This window comes from Somniosus microcephalus, chromosome 4 (assembly GCF_052327205.1).
Source record: "Somniosus microcephalus isolate GS21.2 chromosome 4, FLI_Smic_1.0, whole genome shotgun sequence".
NCBI lineage: Eukaryota > Metazoa > Chordata > Chondrichthyes > Squaliformes > Somniosidae > Somniosus > Somniosus microcephalus.
The window spans coordinates 114,955,016-114,982,150 of NC_140990.1; the positions used below are offsets into that span (position 1 = coordinate 114,955,016).

Below are 27,135 nucleotides of genomic sequence, written 5' to 3' on the forward strand. Positions count from 1 at the left end.
GGACGTGAAGAGGCTTCAAGGGGATCTCGACAGGCTCAGTGAGTGGGCAAAAACATGGCAGATGGAATATAACGTGGATTAACCTTGGTAGAAAAAAAAGGCACAGTATTTCCTAAATGGGAAAAGATTGGGAAATGCAGATGCTCAAAAGGGACCTGGCTGTCCTTGTACATGAGTCACTGAAAGTGAATGTGCAGGTGCAGCAAGCCATTAGGAAGGCAAATGATATGTTGGCCTTCATTACAAGAGGATTTGAGTACAGGAGTAAAGAAGTCTTACTCCAATTAGATAGGGCCTTGGTGAGACCACACCTGGAGTACTGTCTATAATTTTGGTCTCCTTACCCAAGGAAGGATATACCTGCCCGAGGAAGTGCAACGAAGGTTCACGAGATTGATTCCTGGGATGGTGGGACTGTCGTATGAGAACAGATTGAGTAAACGAGGTTTGTATTCTCTTGAATTCAGAAGAGTGAGGGGGGATCTCATTGAAGCGTACAAAATTATTACAGGGCTTGATAGGGTGGAGGCTGGGAGAATGTTTCCCTTGGCTGGAGAGTCTAGAACCAGGGGCCACAGCCTCAGGGAAAAGGGAAGGCCATTCAGGACTGAGATGAGAAAACATTTCTTCAGAGGGTGGTGAATCTTTGGAATTCTCGGGAGGCTCAGTCATGGGTATATTCAAAACAGAAGTCGATAGATTTCTGATTAGTAAGAGCATCAAGGGATATGGCGATAGGGCCGGTGAATGGAATTGAGGCAGATCAGCCATGATCTCATTGAATGGCAGAGCAGGCTCGAAGGGCTGAATAGCCTACTCCTGCTCCTATTTCTTCTCTTAAGTGACTCTGATGTGGGATGAATACGCTTGTTTTAGGAATTTACTGGGAAGTGATAAAATGGACATAACCAATCCATGGTTTCTCGTTAGTGATTAAACAGAGGTTACTGTGCAGGTGACATTGCATTTCCTACATTACAACAGTGACTAGACTTCAAAAAGTGTTTCATTGGCTGTGAAATTCTCTAGGACGTCCCGCAGTCGTGAAAGGCGCGATGCAAGTGCAAGTCTTTAGGCCTGTTGGAGAGAAAGTACACTGACATAATAGCGTTAACCCAGGACCAAATTAACCATATACAAAAGGTAGCGCTCCTGGGGGGACTGTGTTAGTCTTAGCAGTTTATGATGACACACTGTCTAGCTGTTGACGGGAGTCACTGGTATGTGATTTATAATGTTAGAACTGGTATTTAGCTCATACACGGCGTATAATGGGTTAGGTTATTATCTCAGTGACGATTTAATATACGGTGCTCACTAGAGTTTCAATGTTTCCTATTAGAGTTAAAGTATGTATAGCAATACTCCCCCCAATATCTCCCATAGTGACATTTTATTTGGAGGAAGTAAGTGGGAAGGAGTGGTTGGGCTGCTGATCAACCTGGAGACAAATGGATGTGGAGAGGGACTGTACGGTCTGACACCGCTCTCATTTACAGATGCTCCCTGAAACATAATTTCTGCTTTCCAAGTATTTATCTTAAAAAAACTGCATTGAAAGCCAGTGTGCTGTTCGGCAGTGTCGTGGTCATGTCACTAATAATCCAGATAACGGGTTTAAAATCGCACTAGGCTTGTGAATTTGAGTCCAGTTTATAATAAAAGTTGACATCCGAAAAAAACTGACCACGATGCTGTCAGATTGTCGTAACTACCCAAATGGTTCGCTAATGTCTTTTAGGGAAAGGAAGCTGCCGTCCTTACCTGGTCTGGCCTATGTGATTCCAGTCTCACCAACACGGCTGCTCTCGGAAGTGCCCCAGCAAGCCATTCAGTTGCATCACATCGCGGCAAATACCACCGTCACTGGGTCAAACAGCGCTGTGGGAGCACCTTCACCACAGGGATTGCAGCGGTTCAAGGCAGCGGCCCATCACCCCCTGCTCAGGGCAACAATTACCTGCCTTGCTTGTGACACCCTTATTCCGAGAATGACACGAACATAAGAAATAAGGGCAGGAATAGGCAATTCGGCCCCCGAGCCTGCTCCGCCATTCAATAAGATCATGGCTGATCTGATCTTGGCCTCAACTCCACCTCCCGGCCTCTACTCCCCATAACCCCAGACTCCCTTCCCATTCAGAAATCTATCTCCACCTGAAAAGAAATCCACCAACTCCACCACCACAGCTCTCTGGGGTAGAGAATGCCAAAGATTCGCGACCCTCAGAAATTCCTCCTCAGTTTTAAGTGGGCGACTCCTTATTCTGAAACTATGTCCCCTAGTTCTAGATTCCCCACGAGGGGAGCATCCTCGCTGCATCTACCTTGTCAAGCCCTCAATCTTACGTTTTAATAAGATCATGTAGGAACGGGCGTTCCTATCTGAATAAGGTATTCGACTCGATGAATCAAAGCAACAGTTTTTAATGAACGAAGTTAACAGGGAAACTACAGAAGAAACGGTACACAGGTCTATTCAGCTTGCTGGGCACTCGACGACTACTGGAAGCTGACGTCATGAGGTCATCGCATTCTTTGCGCCACTGGTGGTCACGTGATCGGCGTCATGACGTCATCACGGAGTGCAGGAAAACAATACAGTAGTTAACAGGCAGTTTAAAAGGTGCAATCCGCGGCTGCAGTACACTGTAGTTAAAGGGATTATTACTAATTGTAACAGGCGCCCCCCCAGAATCCACTTTAAACGGACATTGTCAACCGAGTAGGAGGCTTAATGATCCTGGCTGAACGGCAATGAAACTCCGGCAGCGGAAACGGGACGTTAGTAGAAGCAGTGCCGGATTGCGGCAGAAACAGCGTTTTGGGCGGGGCAGAAATGATAGGCAGAGGTGCAGCTGCGTCTGAGGCCGGATCGGGCTGTTAGACAGCGGGCTGGTCTGGCGGCCGGCCGCGGCAAGGCGGTTGGGCAGCCACGAGAAGCTCACTCCGATCCAGGTGGGTTGTTTTGAGTCGGTCGATAGAGACGGTATCAGACTTTCCACCGACTTCAACTGAAAAACTTTTCCCCCGATGGGATGACACGAAAAGGTCCGGTATACGGTGGCTTGAGTGGGTCTCTGTGACCGTCCTGTCGAATAAAGACATAGTCCGAACTCATGAGCTCTGTCAGGCTGCGAGGCCTCTGCATGTCATGCTGCGAGGTTGGGATGGGCAGAAAATTCCTAGCCGCCTCCTGATGAAGTAGGAGCTGTTGAGCTGTGGACCACGGTTCGGTGTGCGGAGGGAGAAAAATCACCTGGCACCCAGAGTGTCTGGCCATAAACCAGTTCAGCCGACGAAGACTAAAGATCCTCCTTTGGTGCTGTCCGGAGGCCTAGCATCACCCATGGGAGCCAGTCCACCCAGTTGGGTCTCAAGTTGGCTGGATTGACAATAAGGCAGTGTTGGCTGAGTCGGGCGAAAAGTGTACGTAAAATGTGCCATGTGAGCTGTCGTATCCTTGCTGGCTATTAGGATGTCGTCCAAATATACAAAAATGAAGGGCAGGTCCCGTAATATAGAGTCCATCAAACGCTGCGTTTTTCAGACTGAATGGCATGCGGAGGAACTCAAAAAGGCCGAACGGAGTGATGACTGCCGTTTTGGTGATGTCTGGAGGGTGCACCGGAACTTGGTGATATCCATGAACGAGATCCACTTTAGAAAATAGTGTTGCCAGCCAGATGTGCCGAAAAATCTTGGATGTGGGGAATAGGGTACTTGTCTGGTGTCGTGGCGTCGTTTAAGAGTCTGTAATCCCCGCAAGGTCGCCATCCGCCGCCTGGTTTGGGTACAATATGCAGTGGGGAGGACCAAGGACTGTCCGAACGCCAGATGATCCCCAGGCATTCCATGGTCTGGAACTCAGCCTTTGCAGCTGCCAGCTTCTAATCGTCGTGCCCGAGCATAAACGGGTGCTCCGGTCATGGAAATATGGTGCTCCACCCCGTGCCGTGTGCTTGCAGCCAAAAAAGTGGGCCTGGTGAGCTCCAGGAATTCGCCGAGCAGGCGCGTAAACCCGTCTTGCGACAGAGCCGCACAGGCCACGGCGGTGCTGCGGTGGCAGTGCATTGCATGGAAAGTGGACGCATTAATGAGTCAGCAGTGTTGGACGTCGACCAGCAGACCATTGGCGCAGAAAAAAAAAAATCAGCCCCCAGGATGGCCTGCGAGACTTTAGCTGTAATAAAGTCACAGACAAAACGCTGACCGGCGAAGGTTAAGTTTCCCATCCGTTTCCCGAATGTACGCATGGCAGCGCCATTTATTGCTACGAGGGAAGGCCCCTGGCCGCCGGATAGTAGGTCCAGCTTTGAGGCTGGGAGGATGCTGCACAGGAATCGTTGGCCCATAACGGAATCCGTAACATAAATGAGTTTGCCCGCTGAGCCCGGCGCCATAGCTAACTTGCTATGCTTTTTAGACCTTGTCGTCCGTCCGGGAGGACACGGGCTTGTTGGAGTGTTTATTTTTTTCTTGAGGGAAACTGCAAGGAGGCCGGCAGCAGCGAGCTTTGGCGCCAAAACGGGCGTGGTACACGCACCATCCTGCTGGGGGAGGGCTGGGCTTCGCTCGCGTGGGGGAGACAGGCGCCTCGTGGCTCCACAACATTGCTGAGTAATAGTAAATATCTTCTCTGCCTGTGCAGCGAGTTCAGCACCGTCTGTGATGGCAGTGTTGGCCAAGGCCACCTGAACCAGTTCGGGAAGCCGGCAGAGGAAAAGCTGACGGAATAAAAAACATTGGGGTTCCGCGCCCAACAGCGTGAGCATTTGACTCATCAGCTCTGACGGTTGAGTCCCCGAGGCCGGGCATGGAAATAAGCTTGCGTGCCCGCTCCGACTTAAGATCAAGTACCTGTAGTAAACGGGCTTAAAGCGCTTTGTACTTGCCCTCCTCCAGTTGGCTTCCAAGGATGCTGACGACCCCCGAGGCCGTGGCACTGTCGAGAGCGGCAACCACATAATAACGGGTCACGTCTGCTGTGACGTCCCGGAGAGCGCACTGCTTCTGCCTGGAAAAACCATGCTGTTGGATGCTGTTCCCAGAACTGCGGCAGTTGAAGGGCGACGGCGTTCGTGTTCATCCTCAAATAAAGTTATCCACCGAGATCGGGGTCACCAATGTAGGAACAGAGGTTCCTATCTGAATAAAGGTATTCGACTCGATGAATCAAATCAACAGGTTTTAATGAACAACGAAGTTAACAGGGAAACTACAAGAGAAACAGTACACAGGTCTAGTCAGCTTGCTGGGTACTCGACCACTACTGGAAGATTCTGGAAGCTGACGTCATGACGTTCTTCACAGCACTGGTGGTCACGTGATTGGCGTCATGACATCTTCACGTGGAGTGCAGGAAAACACAATACAGTAGTTTTCAGGCAGTTCAAAGGTGCAGTCTGCGGCTGCACTACACTAGATGAACGGATTATTACTAATTGTTCTGAGACCCTTGGTGGCTCCGCCACAATCACATCTTTCTTGTAAACTCCAACGATTATAGGCCCAAACTGCTCAAATTTCTCAAGACAACCCCTTCAACTCAGGAATTAACCTAAAGAACCTTCTCTGAACTGCCTCCAATGCAAATATATCCCTCCTTAAATAAAGAGACCCAAATGCCATTAAGGTCAAAACAATTTGCCTTTATATAGCACCCATAACAATCAAACGTCCCAAGGCGCTTCACATGAGTGGCATCAAACAATTTGACTTCAAGCCACAGAAATATTAGGACACGTGACAATAGCTTGGTCAAAGAGGTAGGTTTTACAGAGCCGCTTAATCAATGAGAAATAACCAGAAAGGTGGAGGGGATTAGGGAGGGTGTTCCAGAGCTTAGGGCCTAGGCAACTGAAGGCACGTCCGCCAATTGTGGAAGAATAAATTTGGGTGTACAAGAGCGCACAGATCTCAGTAGCAGAGAGGGGTTTTAATAAACAAGGGTGATAATTTTAAATCGAGGCGTTGCCAGACCGGGAGCCAATGTAGATCAGAGGTCACAGGGGTGATGAGTGAAGGGGACTTGCTGCGAGTTAGGATAGTCAAAAGATTGTGGGTTCAAATCTAGGCTGCTACTCTAGTGCAGGACTGAGGCATTGCTGCACTGTTGGAGGTGCTGTTAAACTGAGGCCAGGCCTGCTCTCAGATGGACGTAAATGATCCCATGCACCATTTTGAAGAACGAGGGAGTAATCCGCGGTGTCCTGGTCAATATTTCTCAGTCAAGATCACTTACGGATTATCTTGTAATTATCACATTGCGGTGCGCAAATTGACTGCCGCATTTTCTACAATACAACAGCTCAAAAGCGCTTTTAGACTGTCCCGAGGTAGCGGAAGGCGCTATATAAAATGAAAGTCATATAAGGCGCCGAGATTGCGAACGGTCTGGTTCCGCCTCATTCAAAGCCGTCAGGGGGAGTGATGGAGTGGGTTGGCAACCGCAGATTGGGGATTCAGTCTGGCCAGTATTACAGGAAAAATGTTTGAGCATATGCTTGATGTCAGACAAGCAGCGTGACAGCTCAATCAGGAAGGTTCGAGGGGTACCACTGCGTATAGTCAGGGTAAATGCGATACCGGCACATTTGACTGGGAATTGAATCTGGCGGTGCTGGGCCGGCAGGGGTCCACCTGCATAAAGGCCCACGTACACCAGGGGGCGCAGGAGGTTCGCAAGCGTCTCTGGGATCACCTGGGCCAGGCCAACCAATGACAAAGGGGGATTCCCATTGTGCTCATGGGGATTCCATTTAAGTAGGGAACCCTCCACAAGCAGAATAGAAATCCTCAAAAATAATTAAACACTGAAGTAAAAGTAAATCAGGTTCAAAATGTATTACCATGTAAACAAAAACTTTAACCAGGAAAAAAAATTGACCTAATTTTAAATGCAAGCCAATGTAAATAGTTATAAAATTTGTATTTAACAATTATTTAAAGCTTTATGCAGTTGCAAGAAGGCGCAAGGGTTTTGTGGGTATTGGCTGGGCCGTTGTTGGGCGAATCAGAAAGTTACAGCACGGAAAGAGGCCATTTCAGCCCATCGTGTCCATGCCGGCCAACAAAGCTATCCAGCCTAATCCCACTTCCCAGCTCTTGGCCCGTAGCCCTGCAGGTTACAGCATTCCAAGTGCACATCCAAGTACTTTTTAAAGTGTGTTTAGTGTTCCTGTCTCTACCGCCCTTTCAGGCAGTGAGTTCCAGACCCCCACGACCCTCTGGGCGAAGACATTTCCCCTCAAATCCTTCCCCCAATTACTTTAAATCTGTCTCCCCTGGTTTCTGACCCCTCTTCTGTCCACTTTTAGGCCCCTCAATTTATGCCCAACCCTGTCCCAGCGTAAGTGAATTTCTAGCAGATGGGCACCATTGCATGTGGAAAGCTGGAACTTGTGGGGCGCTTATGACTCCATACGCACGCTGCCAGCCCTGTGAAATCCTGCAACATGATGAGAAGGAGCGGGGGGGAAAGAGGAGAAGGAGGTCCAGCACTCGAGGTAATAATGCTTTGTTATTAAAGGTTAAAGGCAGGTGGCAGCAGCGGTTCAGACTGATGATTTAATATGGAACACTGACCGTGCTGGGACTGGGGACCCGAGTCCTGAGTTAGCCCATTAAACTCGGTGAATCGGCTGGGCCTCCATTGCCAGCGGGGCGAGTCCGTGAACAGGAGGAGCGGCCTAATAAGGCCAGGTCCGCAGGAAAGGAGGGAGGGGGGCAGGATAAAAAAAAAAGTCACATTATTCCAAAACTGGTCATTCCCGAAATCTGTTAATGCACCACCGGATATTCGCAATACAACACGATCTAACCCAGAGTTTAACCAGCTCCGGCCCAGTCTCATTTGCTATTCCTGCGACAGCGAATTTCACTTCACAAATAATAAGCTAGGCTGTTCAAGATCCAAAACACCGGAGACCAGAACCTTACGTGGAAGGTCTTTATTAAGTACAAACAAGTATTAAACATTAAAACCACATCCATACATGTACCGAGTTTGACAATCCCTGGCCACTTACTGCCCGGCTCCCCTGGGACCACAGTCCCGCAGTAACGGCCATCAGCATCTTCGACACCAGATACAGGGAAAGGAGATTTGGATTGGGGAAGATTCCCCTCTGGGGGTCAGGAAGAGCAAATCTTGGAGATTAGAGACTCGTGCATCACTATTCAAACAAAGTTAAACATATCTGATCCAATAAGGTCAGCGACTGACGAATCGGCCGGGTGAGCGCCAGCGGAGGGCGGATCGGTCTGAAGAATGAATAAAATTTCACTGACCCGCTGAGGCCCCGCGTGACCTTGGAGCAGTGAAATAAACCCCGGTCTTAAAACGTTACCTCTCGGGCGCTGGCCCGTTTTCAAAATTTCAGCTTAGCAAACAGTTCCGCTGCCTGGTTGGGTTTTGACGAGACACTAAACCGGACCGGAATCATTCACTGACCGCAAGATGAGGATTATACCGGTGGCAGTAGTAAAACTAAAACATGGAAGAGTTTTCACAAAGGAGGCCCTTGGATAAGACCGGACTGAGCAACGACAAACGGACACTGATCAGGAAATTCCGGCTCTCGACTGCTCACTGATCCCGGTTTTCACAGTCTCCCTTTAGCCTCAACCCGCCTTGTTCATCTGTAAAGTGCAGAGGGAAAGAGAAACGCGGAATTCAGTCTCAAGACAGTGACTTCTGACTAGCTGGACTCACCCGGCCCCGCTCTAATAGTTTGTGTCCCGGACAGCCCGCGATAGACCGAGTCACTCAGCAGGACCCGAGATCTTCCCGTTCATGTCGCAACCCGCTGGGAGAAGGGATACAAATCCAGGGTTTGATGGTTACCCGCGCCCACCCAGTTATTTCAGTCCAGTTTAAACAAGCTTCCCTTTACCCAGTTCTTTGTACGTTAATAGCACAAAGAGCAGATTGACAATGAGGAAGAGTGCGGGCCCGTTCATCCGACCTCCCTCCAATAACCCGTCAGGGAACGAGACTCCAATCCCCAGGGTCCTGTTGGGAAACAAACGGACGATTCCTGGGTCTCAATGTCCAGAGCCATTAGTTGGCAGAGTCTCAAAGCTCAGACGCTGTCAGTTTACCTCGGGTCAGATTCAAATCCAGCCCGGAGGTGGCGAGGCCTCTCCCGGCTCTAAAAATACTTGGGCCTCAAGCCACTTCTCAACAGACACAGCCCCGCCGTGGGCCTTGGTCAGAGCGGCAGATTCCGATACTAGCTCGGGCACCGCGTTGTTCGGGTCGGGCAGTAAGAGCTGGGCGTGTCCAGAGATGCTCGAACATGACAATTTTGGGGGGCGGAAATCAACGTTTAAATCGGTTCTCATTTCAAGGTTTCTGAATTGAAGACTATGGGCAGAGAGCGCGGAGAAGGCAGGGCGGGGGGGAAAGGAGGAGGAGGAGGGGGGAGCGAAGAGAGGGCCTCCGAGAATGGTCGGGAGAAGAGCCGACTGTAGTACCTGGTGTCTCCTGGCGCCTGGCCCGCTTGCCGCCTCTCGCTTGTGTGCGATGTTCAAACATGTCAATGTACTCTGCCATCGAGATATACTGCCCGAGAGCCGCATCGTTGCACTCCCTTTTCTTGGGGCAAGACAAGTTGAACGGCTTTGGCACGGTGCATCCTCTGGTTGTGTGTCTGGAATGACAATAGCGTTAGTGCAGAATCTCAATCTATTCGCCAATCCCAGGATTGATATCAATGCATACAATGTCTTGCACCTTCTCCAAGGCCAATACATCCTTCCCGAGGCGCGTTGCCCAGAACTGAACCAAGTTCTCCAGAGGTGGTCCAAACAGAGCTCTGTACAACCAAGTACTTCCACTGATGGCCTTTACTCGAGGATGCCCAACATCCCATAGCCTTGTAAAGTTATTTTGTACCTGTCCACTAGTTTAATGATCTGCTCATGTGCCTCAATCTCTACTCCTTCAGTTCCTAGCTGACCATTTATAAAAATACTCGGATCCAAGTTCCTCAGGGTCTAAAGTGGATGACCTCACTTCCCTACATTATACTCCAGCTGGCCACAGTTTTGCTCGATCAGTGGCCTTTTGAAAATTGCTGCTCCCACCTACACTACTAACTGCGCCATCCAACTCGCTCTCGTCAACACACTTGGATATACGGATCTCTATTCCTTCATCCAACTCATTGAAAGTGAAAAGCCGCCGCCCCCCCAGTACGGATTCCGTGGGGAACCGCCAGTCACAACCTGCCAATTGGAGGACATGTCCAGTAGCTGTATTGTCTCCTGCTTGCTAACCAATGTTAAAATGGCTGCCTCCTTTTCCATGTGCTTTCATTTATGCCAACAGTCTATTTCGTGAAACCGTAAACCAACACCTTCTGAAGTCCATATAAATAACATCCGTAGAATTACATAGAATCCCCAACACAGGAACAGGCCGCTCAGTCCTACTGCTGTAAGCTACACAAGAGCTTCCTTCCAACCCTAGTTCATCAACTCCATGGGTACAACCTTGTATTCCTTTCTCCCTCGTTAATGTAGCTGCTCCTTAAATGCATCTATACTATTTGCCTCAACTACCCTCGTGGTATCCAGTTCCACATTCTATCAAGTAGTTTTTGAAATCTTACTCGGTTTAATTAGGGACGATCTTATGATCTAGTTTTGGGTTCTCTACAAGAAGACACATCTGTCTAGTTGTTTCCTCCAAAGCCCCGCATAACTGGAGACTTCCATCAGGTCACCTCAGCCTCAGCCAGCTAGTCTTTCCTGATCCGTGCAATTTCTTGCACCGATGAGCCTTCTCCAGTGCCTCATTTTTCAATAGAGATCACGTGTACAGTACAGGAAGTCCTATACAAATTAACCAGAACTTCTGCTCTTCAATTCTTTGCTTCTAGTAAAACCCAGTGTTCGGTTTGTATGCGCTCTTAAACCGGCCTTGCTGTTGCTACTTTTGATTTGAGAATCTGCGAGACATTCTCCTCTACTCCATTTCAATTCTTGTTTACCAAGGATTGTGCACTCATTTCCTTACCAAGATGCACAAAACTCCTTTAAATTAATTTCCATTTAAATACATTTACAACGTGACCAAGAAAAATAGGCAAATCAATTACCCTTTACAACGCTATGCTGGCTCCGTTGTCCAAGTGCTCAGTCAATCTACCACTAATGTCGTGGAGATTTGTCAATCTTCAGCCCCCATTACCATTCTTAGATTTAAAGCCAATTAATTCTACAGTTTCCACTTATTATTTCGCAAGTCTGCCATTTCCTTACTCAATTACAGCATGGACTTCATCTGCTCAGATTATGGCACCAATCAATTATTTACATTTATATTATTAGGAAAAAGCAGGTGGTCGTGAGTGACATGCGCCCCCTTGAAAATCGATAAGTGAAAATACGGAAATGGTGGCCATGTTGAATAATGCCAGACATCAACGAAATGTGGACTCAATGAAAGCAAACAGTAATGGCACTAAGTGACCCAATGGCTCCCATCCCAGGGATTTAAAGGGAGCAGATAAGAACATGCCAGATGCGCCAACTATGATGTTCCAAATTGTTCTCGATTCAACAACTATTCCTTTAATGGTAAAACTGCATGATACTCGCTATTCAAGGAGTGTGAAACCAGGAATTAGAGCAGTTAGCCCAACACCTGTTGTGAAATTACTAGAATCCAAGGATGCAGAGACTAAACATTTGAAAAGTGGCAGCTGATCAGAAAGCCGCTGATCAGAAAGCCTACATGGATCGGTGAAAGGCAGGTCATGCCTGACGGAGGTGGAGTCGGAGGAGGGTCTATGGAATTCCAAAAGGCATTCGATAAACTCCTCAAGACTGTTAGCTAAAAGTTCAAGCTCATAGAATTAAAGGCAAATCATTAACCTTGTTAGGAAATTGGATGAGTGGCAGGAGACAGTAGGGATAATTGGCAGGATGTAACTAGTGGTGTCCCACACGAATGTGTAGGGCCTCAACTATTCACTATTTATTACCTAAATGGGATAGAAAGGCGCATGGGCAAAACTGTGGCAAATGGATTTCAAAGCACGTGTGAGGTCATCCACTTTTGAATGCAGGATAGATCAGAGTACTTTCCAAATGGTGAGAAGCTAGTAACAGTAGAGGTCTAAAAAAAGCCTCCCGCCATGTACATAGATCGTTAAAATTTCACGGACAGCTACAGAAAATCAAAAATAGCTAATGAATGCTGGTCTTATATCTCGAGGATTAACCAAGGGGGAAGAGGTAGAAGTTATGCTACTGTTAGACAAAGCCCTGGTTAGACTACACCTGGAGAACTGAGCAGTTCTGGGCACCACACCTTAAGGATATCAAATCAACTTTTATTGTCATTGTTAGTGCACAAGTGCAGTACAACGAAATATAGGCTTGCGGTTCCTGAGTGTACATTTAGATTAAGACATTTAAACATGCAACATACATTTGGCTTGTAATACATTAACATAAGCATAACCATAATAAAGTGCATTGGCAGATGTGCAGGCTTTAGAGTTTATTTGTGGCGTTCAGTAGGATGACAGCCCTGGGAAAGAAGCGGTTCCTAAATCTGGTACGTACGGGTACGTATATTGGCTTGGCCTTGGAGGGAGTGCAGTGTAGGTTTACCAGAATACCTGACTGCCAAGGGTTAACTTACGAGGAGAAATTATACAAACAGGAGTGGTATTAGCTGGCATTTAAGGTTAAGTGGATTTGGTTGAAGTTAAAAGCGAACTGAAGGTAAAGAGAAACTATTACTCCTGGTTGGAGTCTAGGACTAGGGGACATAGCCTATTGGAACCATACCTTTCAGGGGTGAAGTTAGTAAACGCTTCGACATAAAATAGTGTTAGAAGTTTGAAACTTCTGTAAACGGCAATTAATGCTGGGATCAATTGTTAATTTTAAATCTAAGATGGATCGATCGTTAGCCAAAGGTACTAAGGGATATGGGGCAAAAGCGAGTATATGCAGTTAGGTCACAGATCAGCCATGATCTCATAGCAGAACAGGTTCGAGGGGCTAAATAGCCTGCTCCTGTTTATGTAGGCATCAGGGCTTTTAATGACAAACTGCTCAAGGTATCTTGGGATTCTTCCTCAGCGTTAAATGGATGGTGAAATGTTACCGTGGTTCTCGGTGTTCACTCACCGAGGGCAGGTACTTGCGGAGATCCTTGATGAAGTGCGACAGTTTGTACTCTTGGTCTGATCCGAACTCCCGGTGACCTTCGGCTGGCCTGTGTGTGGAGCTGTATATTGATCGGCCTGGTGAGCGGGATGGAATTCCTCATGTTCTGACCGGAGAGGAGATCACAAGATTAAGGCGGCATCGGATAGCTCAGTCCGCTTACAGACCGAACACGCATTTGCCATTTCCACACTACCGATAGGTACTTAACAGGCACTGCTCCATCCAAATTCCCTCCGGTTTTTCCTCCCACACAAGCACCTCTTTACCCGGTCCCAGGTTTAGCTACAAATTTGCCATTTTTACATTGAATTGATGAATCCAATGTCTTCCTGTAGATTAACTCAAGATGGGAAAGGCATCAGGCCTTCCCCAGTCTGCCCACAAGACCCGATTCTCACCTTTGACCCTCAGCCTGACTAGCAAGTGCCCACTGTATCCTTCACCCAAGCTCGCATTCTCGAGATTGTGCTAAAAACAAACTGAACACTAATGAGATATCATGGATGATTAAAGCCACAAGGGAAAAATGAGGGTAAGGAAAGAGGCATACATTACGTGGACAGCAAGGGGAGAGCATAAGGGAGAATACGACGAGATTAGGAGAGAAGTCAACAATTAGGAAGGCAAAGAGGGACTATGAAATTAAATCAAGGAACATGTAGTAAAATATATTTTGGACAAGCTAAAAAAAAAAAAAGAGGTCGGAATGGGAATAGGGCCACTAAGATGGACAGGATAATACCACAGGCAGCGATAGAGAGATGGCAGAAATTAAATAATTACTTGGCTTCTATATTTACCAGGGAGATAGAACAGGTGGACATGACGCTGGAAGGCAAAATTAGAAATGTGCATTGAGATATTAAATAAACTAATCAACCTAAGGAAAAACCTGGTTCAGATGGGTTACATCTGCACATTTTAAAATAATCTAGCGAAGAGATAGGCTCATACTACATATATTTAGTAATTCGTTAAAAATGGTGGTGCCAGAGGACTGGTGGTTAGCGAATATACCTATATTTAAGGAGAGATAGAACATGTCCAGGGAACTATAGACCAGTCAGCTTAATGATGGTAGGAAATATAAATGGAATACCTACTAAAGAAGAAAACAAAATCTAGAAACGCCAAAGGAATAGTCAACATTGAAATCAAAAGGGAAAGCTTGTTTGTTCAACCTCTGAATTTTTTTGAAGAGGCAACAGGGAGAGCAGACAAGGGTGATGCAGTAGGTGTAATTTATCTAGATTTGCAGAAGGCCTTCAAATAAGGTACTACAAAAGAGACTGATGAACAAAGTCAGAGAATGCAGAGTCAGGGGACAAGTAGCAAAATGGATAACTAGCTGGCTTGAGGAAAGGATGGACAGGCTGGGTCTCCTTTCTCTTGAAAGAGACAGCTGAGTAGTGACCCAAGAGGTCTTTAAAATTAAAGGCCATCAATATAAGAGTCACCAAGAAATCAAATAGGGAATTCAGGAGAAACTTCTTTACTCAGTGAGAATGTGGAACTCGCTACCACAGGGAGTGGTTGAAGCAAATAGTATGGATGTACTTAAGGGAGAAGGGAATAGAGGGCTACAGATAGTGTTAGATGACGAAAGACAGGGGGAGGCTCAAGTTGAGCATAAATTCCAGCATGGACAGGTTGCACCAAATAGCCTGTTTGCTCCACAGCCTATAATGTAATCTCTGAACCTTTTAGTCAACCTATAGTTTGTCATGTGGAATCTTCGATGCATATTGGAAATCTGGGTGTCTCTCCTCATGGATCTCCCTGCTTCCCACTTGGGATATCACTTCTCCAGTCACCCCCAAAATTTAAAAGTTGTGGGATTTTCACTTTCTGAACCCTTAACGGAAAGTCCACAGCAGGAGCTGAAGAGGTTGCTGCAGTGCAAGTGAAGGCAAACAGCAAGAAACATTCTATAAAACTGGATACATCAGCAGAGCAAGGGGACCATTTCAGAATTAACAGGAGGGCGTTTGAAGTGACGCAGCTCAGAAGGGCACAAGGTCAATATTCAAGTTCTCCCAGAACTTGAGAAACGGGCCACCTATGTGGTGCTGATTAAGGCTCAGGACAGTCTCACGCCTTGGGGCAGAGTTGCTGGACTCTGGCAGAGCATCAACGACAGCAATTCACTGGCCATCATCCATCTCAGAAGAGGGAAACACGAGGGACACCACTTGACATGTCAGCAGCTCTACATTGGAATATGGCAATGATCAGGCTCAGAGATGTGCCCGCTCCTGCATAGAACCATCTCAAACATAACCACTTGGGCAAGATCCTGGAGGCCATTGATAGTGGGAGACCACACCCAATGTTTTCTCGTGGACGATCATTTATCCTAATAGCTTTACCGTGATCTGATGGTCCAAGTGTACTGCATGCCATCAGCCAGAAGATGGACCTGGATTAATCATATCCTGTATTCCTGACAAAGATCCTAAACAAATGTGGAGCTGGGCGCAACCCAACAGGGATGCAGCTGAAGTGAACTTGAAAGGATGAGCTGGAGTTAAAAGCCCAAGACAGAATGGAGCGGTGTCGTGTGGCTACTGCCTTATGTATCGGCACAGGAAGAATGATCCAGGGCCCCAGAAGGAATTGAGGCCACTCTGAAGTCACTCAGTGCTAGTGAAAGCATTCAGTGCTATCCATCCCCGGGATGCTCAGTAGGGATGTGGTGCCACGCCATCCTGCTGGGAAGAAACTTCCGAGTGGAAGAGACAATACAGATACAGACGACTGGTGACTCCAAACTCAGTTTAAAGAAGCCGATCTTCAAACGGACCCAATTATTAGCCTCTGCCGCTGTGTTAAATACTGACCATCAGCCTCTGATCAACTAACTGATGGAATTGGCTAATGGTCCGGGATTATTTCCCTTGTAGAACAGACTCAGATGAAACTGGTGACAGTGGCAATCATGAAAAATGAGCTTTTAGAATGGACAATGTTGGGAATCAAATTGAACTCTGTACATGATCGCAGGTAGAGCTCCAGTTGTAGAAACAGAATCTGAATTACTTGGAAGGCAATACAACCTACGCACCCCATACACACCAGCCTTCTCCCCATAGTTCAGTGGGTTACAAATAGCCTGTGGGCTATCTAGTCAGCCTCACGAAATAGCATTAATGAACCTTGCATTTCATCTCTCCAACACTGGCTATAGACACCTCCCTACAAAAGGGACACCTGGAATCTCTTCCAAATCAGCCACGCGCAGTCAACCAGTTTACTTGTGCCAGCAATCGCGAGGTGCCTCATTGCTTCGTTGAGCCGCCTGTGCTCTGCCGTCTCCCTTTGTAATCGAGCGATTGTCGACATTTCCCGCTCCTCCGAGCTCATTGGCCTCCAGTATACATGGCTCCTGGACCGCCTAGGGATAAAGGGAAGCACAGATGTGATTAGTTCACCCAGAAAAGCGGAGTTGGCAGTTAGTTCACGCAGTCTGGCCAACACTACAAATTAGACAGTCTATTCTTCATGAACTTGATTCGCACCAACAATTCAAGCTCTCCAAAGAGAAAGAAAGCAAGTTTATTTTAAGACCTGTTTTATATAGCTCACGTCCCAAAATGCTTTAAAACTTGGAAGTGTAGTCACTGTCGTAATGTAGGAAACGTGCCAGCCAATCTGGACACAAGCTCCCACAAACAGACTAGATAACGTTTAATCTGATACTTTGTTTAACTTGTCCCATTACCACCTCCTTTTGCCTTGACTATCTGAACCTCTCCTGCCTTGTATCCCATCACAGACCTTCCCCTTTGTTCTTTCATCCCCTCCCCACTTTCCCAGCCCCTGCAGTTGCTTATAAATCTGTTCCATTTCCTGCTTTTTTCCAGTACTGACGGAAGGTCATCGACATGAAACGTTAAATCTGTTTCTCAGATGCTACCTGACCTCCAGCATGGTTTTTATTTTAGATTTCCAGCATCTGCAGTATTTTTAGATATGTTTCACTGACGTTGATTGATGGAATATTGGCCAGCACACCACGGATAACTCCTGCTGTTTTAGTGCCATGGGAGATTTTAGGTCCATCTGAGAACAGACAGGGCCTGGGTTTAATGTCTCATCTGAAAGGTGAGCACCAGCAACAGTGCAGCACTCCCTCAGTACTGCACTGGAGTGTCAGCCTAGATTATTGTACAGGTTTTTGCAGTGAGACTTGAAACCACAAACTCCTCACTCAGCTGCTGCTCAGTTGGGAACAACCTCGCTTGTCTCCTCCCTGCCTCACTCCCACAAAAGTGGCGAATTCCTAAGGAAATCCAGGTTCAATTTGCACCCCAACCCCAGTAATTTACAAGGTGAGCAGGAATTGGGACAGGTGCCAGGACCTGAACTATAGGGGGCTTCACTGGAGTCATGAGTCAGCTGGTGATCATCCTCTAGCCAGGTCTCGGGCTGTTTAAGTTCAGGGTTATTCGGAGGGAAAATGTCCTCCAGCATCGAGTGAAAGCTCAAACCTTCGGGGTGAGCGAGACCAGCTCGGAGTCCTGTAGACTTCCTTAGCACAGGTCACCCATTAGCGGGGCTGCGATAGCTAATCTGGCTCTGAACTTCAAAAATCACCAGGTCTGCAATGGTCACTTCTATTCCCAGTCCTACTTCCCCTCGGCCCCAGAGTCACTGGAGGGTCGCTAGTTCCTGGTTAGATAATTGAACTGCGCGGGTTGGAGCCTCACGCACGGACAACAGACAGGGAGCCAACGCCTCAGAATCAGATTTACGAGACCAGAGGTGACACTACACTGGAGCCATTCCCCATCCCCACCTCTTATTCTAAATGGATAGTGGGGATACCTGATGGCTCAACACTCCGCTGAAGCGGTAGAAATCAGGTCCAGACTAAATAATTAAAACCGATCGAAGCTTAGTTCCTAAGTGGTGCGTTTAACCCAGGGAATCACTGCAAGAAGCAGCGTGAATTTAGAATTCACAGGTCTCAAAAGGCGATATCCGGACACTGACTTTTGGGCGGCATGAGTTCACTTAACTAATCCTGATGAATCCGAGGCAAATCCGAAACTCGAGGTTTGATTTGACAGGAGAGCAGTTAGCACGGGTGACAACAGCAGATAGAGGCTCAATGTGGTGAATCGGGATTGATGGAAATCACAATCGGAAGTTTACGGTACAGAAGGATGCCATTCGTCCCATCATGTAATGTCGAAATAGCCATCTAGTCTAATCCCACTTTCCATCTTTTGGTTCGTATCGTTACAGGTTACTACACTTTGTGCATATCCAAGTACTATGTAATGCGATGAGGGTCTCTGCCTCTACCACCCTCTCAGGTAGCGAGTTCCAGACCCCACCACCCCAGGTGAACATTTCTAAAACACCTCTAAAGACGACTTTCAATCTGTTCTAGTTATTGACCTCCAACTGAAATAGGTCCGTCCTATCCACTATCTAGACCCCAGTTTATACAAGTCAATGCAAACCACCCCAGCCCATCCAATCATTCCTCATTGCTAAAGTTCTCCAGTCCTTTCATCATCCTGGTAAATCCCCTTGTACCTTCTCTAGTGCAATCACATTTCATTTAATGGCGACCCCAAAGCTGTATGCAGGGCTCTAGCCCAACTATTAGCAAGGGAAACAAGGCAATCTTTCCCTGGCCCCCATCAGACCCGGGACCGTGAGAAAGAACAGTTGCAACAAGAGCCATGCATTTATCCCACCGATTGATTCTCGGTTAAAATGCACCGCCCTAAAAAGTCAAATCATTGGGGAAGCTGGACACTGAAGGAACAAGCCCAGTTCGGACCGACGTGTTTGCAACTTACTTGAGAACGGTAGGAGTTCGAGGTAGAGTCAGCTTGGGACTCCGGGGGATCACCACGTGACCTCGAGCACCTCCCGATTGTTGGGCTGCAGCAAGCCTGCCGGAAGAGAAGGCGATTCATTGAACATCCAATTATCTTTATCAGAGGGAGACCATCTTCAGGCTGAAATAAGGAAGCGTTATATGGAACCAAGTGAAACCTGTTGGTTATTAATACCACATTCAGTTAGTCCTGACTGTGGGAGTTAACTACCTGGTGAATCGGCCACTGTTCTGGAAAGGAACTCGAGCTTAATTTACCGGACAAATTACTGGTGAAGTCTAGATATGAGCAACTGGCGGTGGGAGAAATTACGACCAAGACCAGCCAGTTCTCAAAGGAGACCAAATTGGGCAGGTGGGAGAAGCCAGCCGATTTCTGGCCACAGTTTAAAGAGGCTCAATGAACCACAGCCCTGGCTCCCGGGCTGTAACCAGGCTGAATTAACAAGGCGAGTCTTCAAACAGCATTCGAGCTGACTGTTCCACTTGCACTTGCAGCCAGTGAACTGTGAAGTGAGGAGCCGCCAGAGCAAGGCCGACAGTCACGATATCCAGAGAGTAGTGAGAGTCTGCGCCTGCGCCTGTTCTTTCGGCGTGCAATCCTTGCACTTTTATCCCCTGCAAGCATTTATCCAGTTCCCTTAAGGCTACTGTTCAGTCGGCATCCACCATCCCAGCAGGCAGTGCATTCCAAAGACTAACCACTCGTAAAGTTTCTCATGTCGCCTTTGGTTCTTTTGCCAATCACCTTAAATCTGTGTCCTCGTGAGCTACCCTTCAGCCATTGTAAGAAGTTTTCTAAACCCTTTGATTTTAAACACTATTAAACAGCCGATTAGCCTCCTCGGCTCCAAGGAGAACCGCCCCAGCTTCGCTATCCACGTAACTGCAATTACTCATCCCTGGAACCATTCTGGTAAATCTCGTCTGTACCCGCAAAGACTTGCATATCCTTCCTAAAACGTGGTGACCAGAACGGGATGAAATACTCCCGTTGTGGCCTAACCAGCGCTTTATAAAGGTTGAGCATAACTTCTTTACTGAATACCTCTATTTAATAAGCCCAAGATCTCATATGTCCTGCCACCTTCAGGGGCCTATGCACATTAACTCCCAGGTCACTCTGTCCCTACACAAGTTGCGCCCTTAAGTGTATATTGCCGCTCCCTGTTCCTTCTCCCAAAATGCATCACCTCACTTAAATTCCATCTGCCACTTGCCTGCCTATTCTGCTAGCCTTTCTATCTCTTGTTGCAGTCGATTGGTTTCACCCTCATGGTTTGTCATGTCTGACATCAAGTCTTGCAACTCCAATTTACCCGGGCCAGATCCTAATCAATTCACTGAAAATAGCCCTCCGTAATTGGACTAAATCTTACCATACTATGATAAATATTCGAGATGCTCTCCAAATGTGACATTCGCCAATTGATCGAGTTAGTTCCAGGACTACATCCAGCAATGCCTCCTTTCCTCTTTGGCTAATAAACCTGATAAATAAATTTCTCTTGAGCACACCTGAATTCCCTCCTTGAAAAAAAAATCATTGCCCCATTCCGTAGAGGGAGTTAATGTCTCCCATTATCACTACTATCGTTCATGCATCTCTATTTTTTGAAAAATCTGCCCATGTATCTCCTTCACTATTTAATGGCCTATAAAATACACCAAGTAGCCCAATATCTCCACACTGTTTCTCAACTACAATCAAAGATTCTGTCTTTGATCCTCAATCAAAAGTGCTACCCTTCGTGCTTGGTCCCCTCCCCATCTCTCCTGAAGACTTCGGAATCACCATATGAAGCATCCCATCCTCACATTTGAACCAGTTCTCATTAGTGCCACATATTCGTGGTTTTTAGCGCCTGCAGCTCACCAACCTGTGCACACATGTACTCCAAACCTAACTTGGACTTTATTTTCTATGATCCCACCCAATTCTGTATTTCTAACTAGAACTCCGTAGTGTACATCTTATTTCTACTTTATAAATACTACATATTGGTGCCCAAACATACTGCCGAATTAGTTTAAACCCTCCCAACATTTACTAACTTGTCCAGAAGTATTGGTCCCAGCTTTGTTCTGGTGCAAGCCGGCCTTCTTGAACAGGCCCCTCCCGCTACAGAACTGCTCCCAATGTGTCAGGGTTCTGAAGCCCTCCCTCCTGCACAATGTCTCTAGCCATTCATTCACCTCCCATTTCTACTCACAGGACGTGGCACTGGGAATAATCCAGAGATTGCTACCTTGGAGGGTCTGCTTTTTAAATTAATGCTATGTTACATTTCTGGTAGCAACAATCCCCCCTAAAATCTATGCTAAACCAGTTCGAACCCCAACTCAACGAAGCTAATCACCAATCCTTCGGTAGTCACCGGGCGGCGGAGGGGGAGTACAGACAAGCCAGATCGGATCAGGCAGGGTCTTCAGAGATCCTGGATAATTCCTGGAAACCCGAACTCATTCCTCACATTGAGCCTGGTCTTCACGGCCAACGCGGAGACTGAATGGTGACACGGCTAATCTAAAGGACTCCGCCGCTGGAGGTTGACGGAGACTCGGCATTACTTACCCCAGAGGCTGGGCCGGACCCTCAGCAGCGAACAGTCGGCCGTCGGTGGACCGTCTCCTGGCCGCCAGCGAATTTACCGTGTCCGGGGGAGTGGTGGGGATTCCAGCGCTCGACGCTCCGCCCTCTGCACAGACAGGAGGAGAGAGGCAGGAGTTTAGGTGATGGTATATAAGAGTTCTGACCGCCCCCTGATACTGAGGCCAAGCCGGTATTCTAAGCAGTCTACAGCCATTTTCACAAACTCCAGGATCCGAGTCTGGATTGAGCCCTCGATCCCACAAAAGACACCCCCCGGAGTAGGAATTCGCAGCCTTTCCGTGTACAGAGGGTGAGCGGTTAATAAAGGAACGGGGTAAATCCTCGGCCGCCAAACCTTCAAAATCACTCGCTCGGGTTCGCTTGATTTTAGGAGCATATATACAGGCACCAAACAGATCCATTCCGAACTCGTTATTCGGTTTAAACGGCGGGCGCTCACGGAGCATCGCAGGTTGTCGGTCACAAAAGCAGAAGTTGCGCTGTAAAAGGATTCTACGATAGACACATCTTGCATGACAAGCCTTGAAAGGGATCCCAGCCCAGCGTTAGAGACACAATAACCCGAGTCAGAACAGTTCATTCTCTCCCAAGCCACTTCAGCAAAGGATGACGACATTTCATTCTAACCCAGCCAGTTATAATCCTCCGGGAACTTCCAGCCCAGAGACTGCGGCAGGCAATGGGTTCGGTCCCAGTGAGAAGTTGAACACTCTCCAGGCTCGGTCTGTTCACGGCAGTAATTTGAACCCAGCCTGGTCTGTGGGTTGTGAGCCCAGACTCCCGAAAGCCTGGATTGGAAAGATCACTCGAGTGGCCCACGTGAATAGCCGGGTCGGACGGGTAGGTCACCGAGACAAAGTTTGAAAAGTAAACTTCACATCGAAAGTGTCTAACCCGGCAGTACCAGGTTCGGTGCAGAAAGTGAAACTTTATTCGGAGAGATGACAGTACACAGGGCGGTAGAATTTGGGAACTCATCCGCAAACAATTGATAGCTCAAATGTTAAATTTAACTCAGAGATGTGTTAACCAAAGGTATTCGGGGAGAAGGGGCAAAGGCGGGAATGAGTTAGGTCACAGATCAGCCATGATCTCATTGAACGGCAGAATATTGCTCGAGGGGCTAAATTGCCTCCTCCTCTTCCTGTTGTCCGATAGCATCGGTTCTGGTCAAAGTTCAGATTTTCTTGGGAAATAAAGACTTGCATCAGTATAGCGCCTCTTCGACCGCCAAACGTCTCAAAGCGCTTTACAGCCAAAGTCGTACTTTTGAAGTGGAGTCACTGTCGGTGTGGGACACGCAGCAGCCAATTTGCACACAGCAAGCTCCCGCAATGATAGTGCCCAAATAATCTGCTTTAGTGATACTGATTGAGGATAAATATTGGCCAGGACATCAGGGAGAACTCCCTGCTCTTCAACCACTGTTAGAATCTTGTAAATCTCCGAGAGCAAACAGGGCCTCGGTTCAACATCTCACCCTCCAGCCAATGCAGAACTCAGTCCTGCGCTGGAGTCTCAGCCTAGATTTTATTATGCTCAAGTGTCTGTAACGGGAATTAACCCATAACCTTCAGGTGTGGGCGGTACCAGCAGAACCACAGTTCGACACAAGTTGATCAGTAAAGTGGGCATTAAACTCCGCCCATCATGACCGAGTTGCAGATGGACCAGGTTTAATTTGTTTTCTAATTAATTGACCCAGTTTGATTACAAATTAAATGTTACAATGCCTTGATATATTTCTCACAAGTTTGCAAAGTATTTTCCAAATTTACCAAACCGTTAAGGCCCAGCAAGTGAACTAGTGCCCCGTCACAGCTCTTGAGAGCAAGGGCCCCTCCAACACCCAACTGGCAAGGTAAAAATTCTACTCACATCTAGTTCCTCTCTACAAACCCAGAGTAAGATTAGAGACAGTGGAAAGATGTGGGGCAAGCCATTAGATCTGGACTGAGATTAAACTCCACGCTCACATCACAACTTAAGTGACTACACTTAATGTCTTATTGGGCACAAAGTGCTTTGGGACATCGAGGTCATGAAAGACGCTACATGAATGAAAGTTTAAGATTCTTAACACCATTAGAAGAGAGATCATTCTAATAGTCAGGAGACATTAAACATCCAGGACACCGAGTGAACCTTCTCCAGACTCGGCCGCTAAACCAGGGATCTCCCAAACATCTGGATTTCAGAGACCGAGTGAGTAGAAAGAAAAAGCAACTTACCGGAATCGCAGAGTTCTTCCCGTTCAATCAGAGGGCTCACCACAGCCTTTGGAACGCCACATCTCCAAGGTATACAAGGTAAATTGATTTTGGCACCACTCCATATCTGCTAGTTTTACACCGAATGACATTTAATCGGATCTGCATCAGAAGGAGACAATCAGCTCAGTTAGGAATGGTCATTAACATATCTTGAAGACACGGTAATGTGGCAGCAAAGAGTGAAGGAGGTTCAGAAATGATGTCGGAGCAGGCTCGAGGGGCCAAGTGGCCTATTTATGTTCTTCTGATTGCAGCGCTGCACTCCCGGCCGAGTAGCTTACAAAAGAGGCTTAGCCTAAATCAGAAGGATTCAAGCAGCCGAGACCAGGAGACCGCCCCAAGACCTGGAAAACCAAACACGCCGGTTAACCAGCGGCTTATAAATAATTAAATAAGAGATTACAGCAACTATCTCAAACATCATCAGCACAGAAACTGCTCCAACTTCAACCCGAAACTTTTGGTTCCCAACTAAACACAGAAGGAAAACAAACAGAGCAGGGAGAGAAACAATCGCCCGCTCACTAAAACTTGCTCTGCTGTAACTCCAGAAACTACTTCCACAGAATATCAGGTCAAACCTCGCTGAGCGTCTCTCACCTCTGTATTTACCTTTCTTCAGCCCACAGCTCTGCTTTATACGGGACTCTAACCGTGCGTTGACCAATCAAACCGCAGCGTTAATCAAATCCTTGTGACAAGTGACGTCAGCATTTTTCTCGTCCAATGGGTGTCCGTGCTGATTGAGAGACAGCATCTTGTCAGGTCGCATGGGATTGAGTGGAAAAGGCGCTGCGAATCGAAACCGATCCTCAGTCATTGGGTCTTTTTGATGGACCAATAAGGGTGAGACTGGGTTGCCCGCCCCCCCACAGTTATCAAACAACAATCATCGCAACAAGTGCCTGTTGGGAAGCTAGCCGCAGATTTAATAACTTTTCGGTACTTCGGGACGGGAAATATGCGGTGTGCTTCCTGCAAGAAACCCACACCGTTCCGGGAGGCGAGGCCACGTGGCTCCTGGAGTGGCAAGGAGGGGTCAGCATGAGTCACCTCTCCAGTGTGAGGTTGTTACTGCAGTGGAGTTTGAGCTCAGTGCTTTGCAACAGGAAGAGTTAAGATGGCCTCCCAAGTGCGTCAGAACTATCACAAGGAATGTGAGGATGCTGTCAACAAGCAGATCAACATGGAGCTCTATTCCTCCTATGTTTATCTCTCCATTGGAGCCTCTTTCAACCCAAATTATTGGTGCGTATGTGCGAGCTCAGCTCAGCTCGGCTCGGTGCTGGATGAAGGGACTGCTCCACACCTCGGCTGCTCGGGGGGAACGCCAGTGCGGAAGGCGGCGGGGGGCTTAGGGTGGAGCGGCTGGCCGCCAGGAGCGGAGTCGGATGATGCTGTGGGTGAGCATGTTGTACGGTTACTAAGGTCGAAGAACGGTCTCTGGCCCGAATGAGTTCCAGCTGCCCCGCCTGTGCTCCATCTGGTGGCAGCTGTGAGGCTTTGTTTCGGTGGTGGAATCGGGTTTGTGCCGCCATTTTGGTGGAGGAAAGACAGACTGTTTCCATCTATAGTATCGTGTTTGAACAGCCAATGATGGGAAAAGAGAATGGATTAAAAGTGAAAAAGGAAAATAAAAGGAAGATAAAAGGCAAAATAAGTATTGGCAAGGGATAACGAATGTCTTGATGGTTGGGTCCTGTGAGTGATAACAAGCAAGAAGAAGGAAATTTTTTGTATTTGTTTTCCTCTTTTACGGGATTTGAGAAAGTGGACGGCTTCTTTTTCTGTGGAAAGGTTGAAGACTGTGGATAAGGATTATGACATTATATGGTTGGATAACATCAATTGAAGACGAGGAGTTATGAGAGAGCCAATAGGACTGGCGTTGGACTGGTATTACTTTGTTGAAGAAGTTTTTGGGGTTTTGGTTAAAAATAGTTTATTTGAAGTGATTTTTGATATGGGTGTGGGACTGTATATGTTGTGGTGGTATCTAATGTTATAAACTTCCTTAATCGAACGAACGAATGCTCTACTGAACGCACCCATGCGGATACAAATATATGCACGCACGCACACATACATAATGGAAATTACGTTCGACCGAATGAAGGGCCCGCTCCCCGGGATGGGGGAAACTTGGTGAGCGTGAGGCCTGCCGGATGGATGAACGAACGCACACATGCATACAGGTAGACAAATGATACGCACGTATATACATTGGAACTTACGTTCGACTGAATGAAGGACCCTCGCTCCCAAGGTGAATCGAGTGCCGCCTGGTGAGCGTGAGGTCTGCCGGACAGATGAACAAACACATTGGCATGCATGCAGATAGAAACGGCACACATGCACATGGAATTTACGCTTGAGCGAACAAATGGACGAATGGAGGAATGAATGATTGAACAATGCCAGTTGGACTGGCGTGTACGGATTCTTGGTTTATTGAATAGTTGCAGTTTGTACTGTTAAATATTATTGATAAACCTGTAAAATTTATTGTTGTCTTTATATTGTTGACTATAATTGGTGAATGAATGTAATGGATTTATTATGTAACTGTTGAGTTGTATAAGTGCTGTTGTACTTGAATGTTAAAATTTAAAAAGACAACAGGTTATACTAAGCAAAAATGAGGAGTTACTAGATTGTCAGTAGGACCGGTATGTATTGTTTTTTATTATGGGTAATTGTATTGTTGACATTGTATTTGTCTGAAAAAATGTATTATTTTACTTGTACTGTTAATCTTAAAGTTGATTTTTGTTAAGGTTAGCCTTATTGTGGTTAATGAATGTAATGGATTTATTATGAAGTTGATGTATTGTAATAAGTATTACCAGATTTAAATAAAAGATTTGAGCGGAAAAGGCGCTGCGAATCGAAACCGATCCTCAGTCATTGGGTCTTTTTGATGGACCAATAAGGGTGAGACTGGGTTGCCCCCCCCCCCCCACAGTTATCAAACAACAATCATCGCAACAAGTGCCTGTTGGGAAGCTAGCCGCAGATTTAATAACTTTTCGGTCCTTCGGGACGGGAAGTATGTGGTGTGCTTCCTGCAAGAAACCCACACCGTTCCGGGAGGCGAGGCCACGTGGCTCCTGGAGTGGCAAGGAGGGGTCAGCATGAGTCACCTCTCCAGTGTGAGGTTGTTACTACAGTGGAGTTTGAGCTCAGTGCTTTGC

The 27,135-nt window shown here is 47.2% G+C and overlaps 1 protein-coding gene across 1 annotated transcript; it reads right to left on the reverse strand.

Moving 5' to 3' along the window:
* Positions 1-7,937: 7,937 nt before the first annotated feature.
* LOC147119689 (targeting protein for Xklp2-like) lies at positions 7,938-24,541 on the reverse strand. Its single transcript, XM_085983766.1, has 8 exons — positions 24,467-24,541; positions 23,900-24,040; positions 21,630-21,753; positions 19,014-19,109; positions 16,452-16,591; positions 13,156-13,300; positions 9,481-9,656; positions 7,938-8,643 (listed from the first exon to the last, which is right to left on the reverse strand). The coding sequence occupies exons 5-8, from the start codon at positions 16,558-16,560 to the stop codon at positions 8,591-8,593; spliced, it is 483 nt and encodes a 160-aa protein (XP_085839892.1). The 5' UTR covers positions 16,561-16,591; positions 19,014-19,109; positions 21,630-21,753; positions 23,900-24,040; positions 24,467-24,541; the 3' UTR covers positions 7,938-8,590.
* Positions 24,542-27,135: the final 2,594 nt, after the last annotated feature.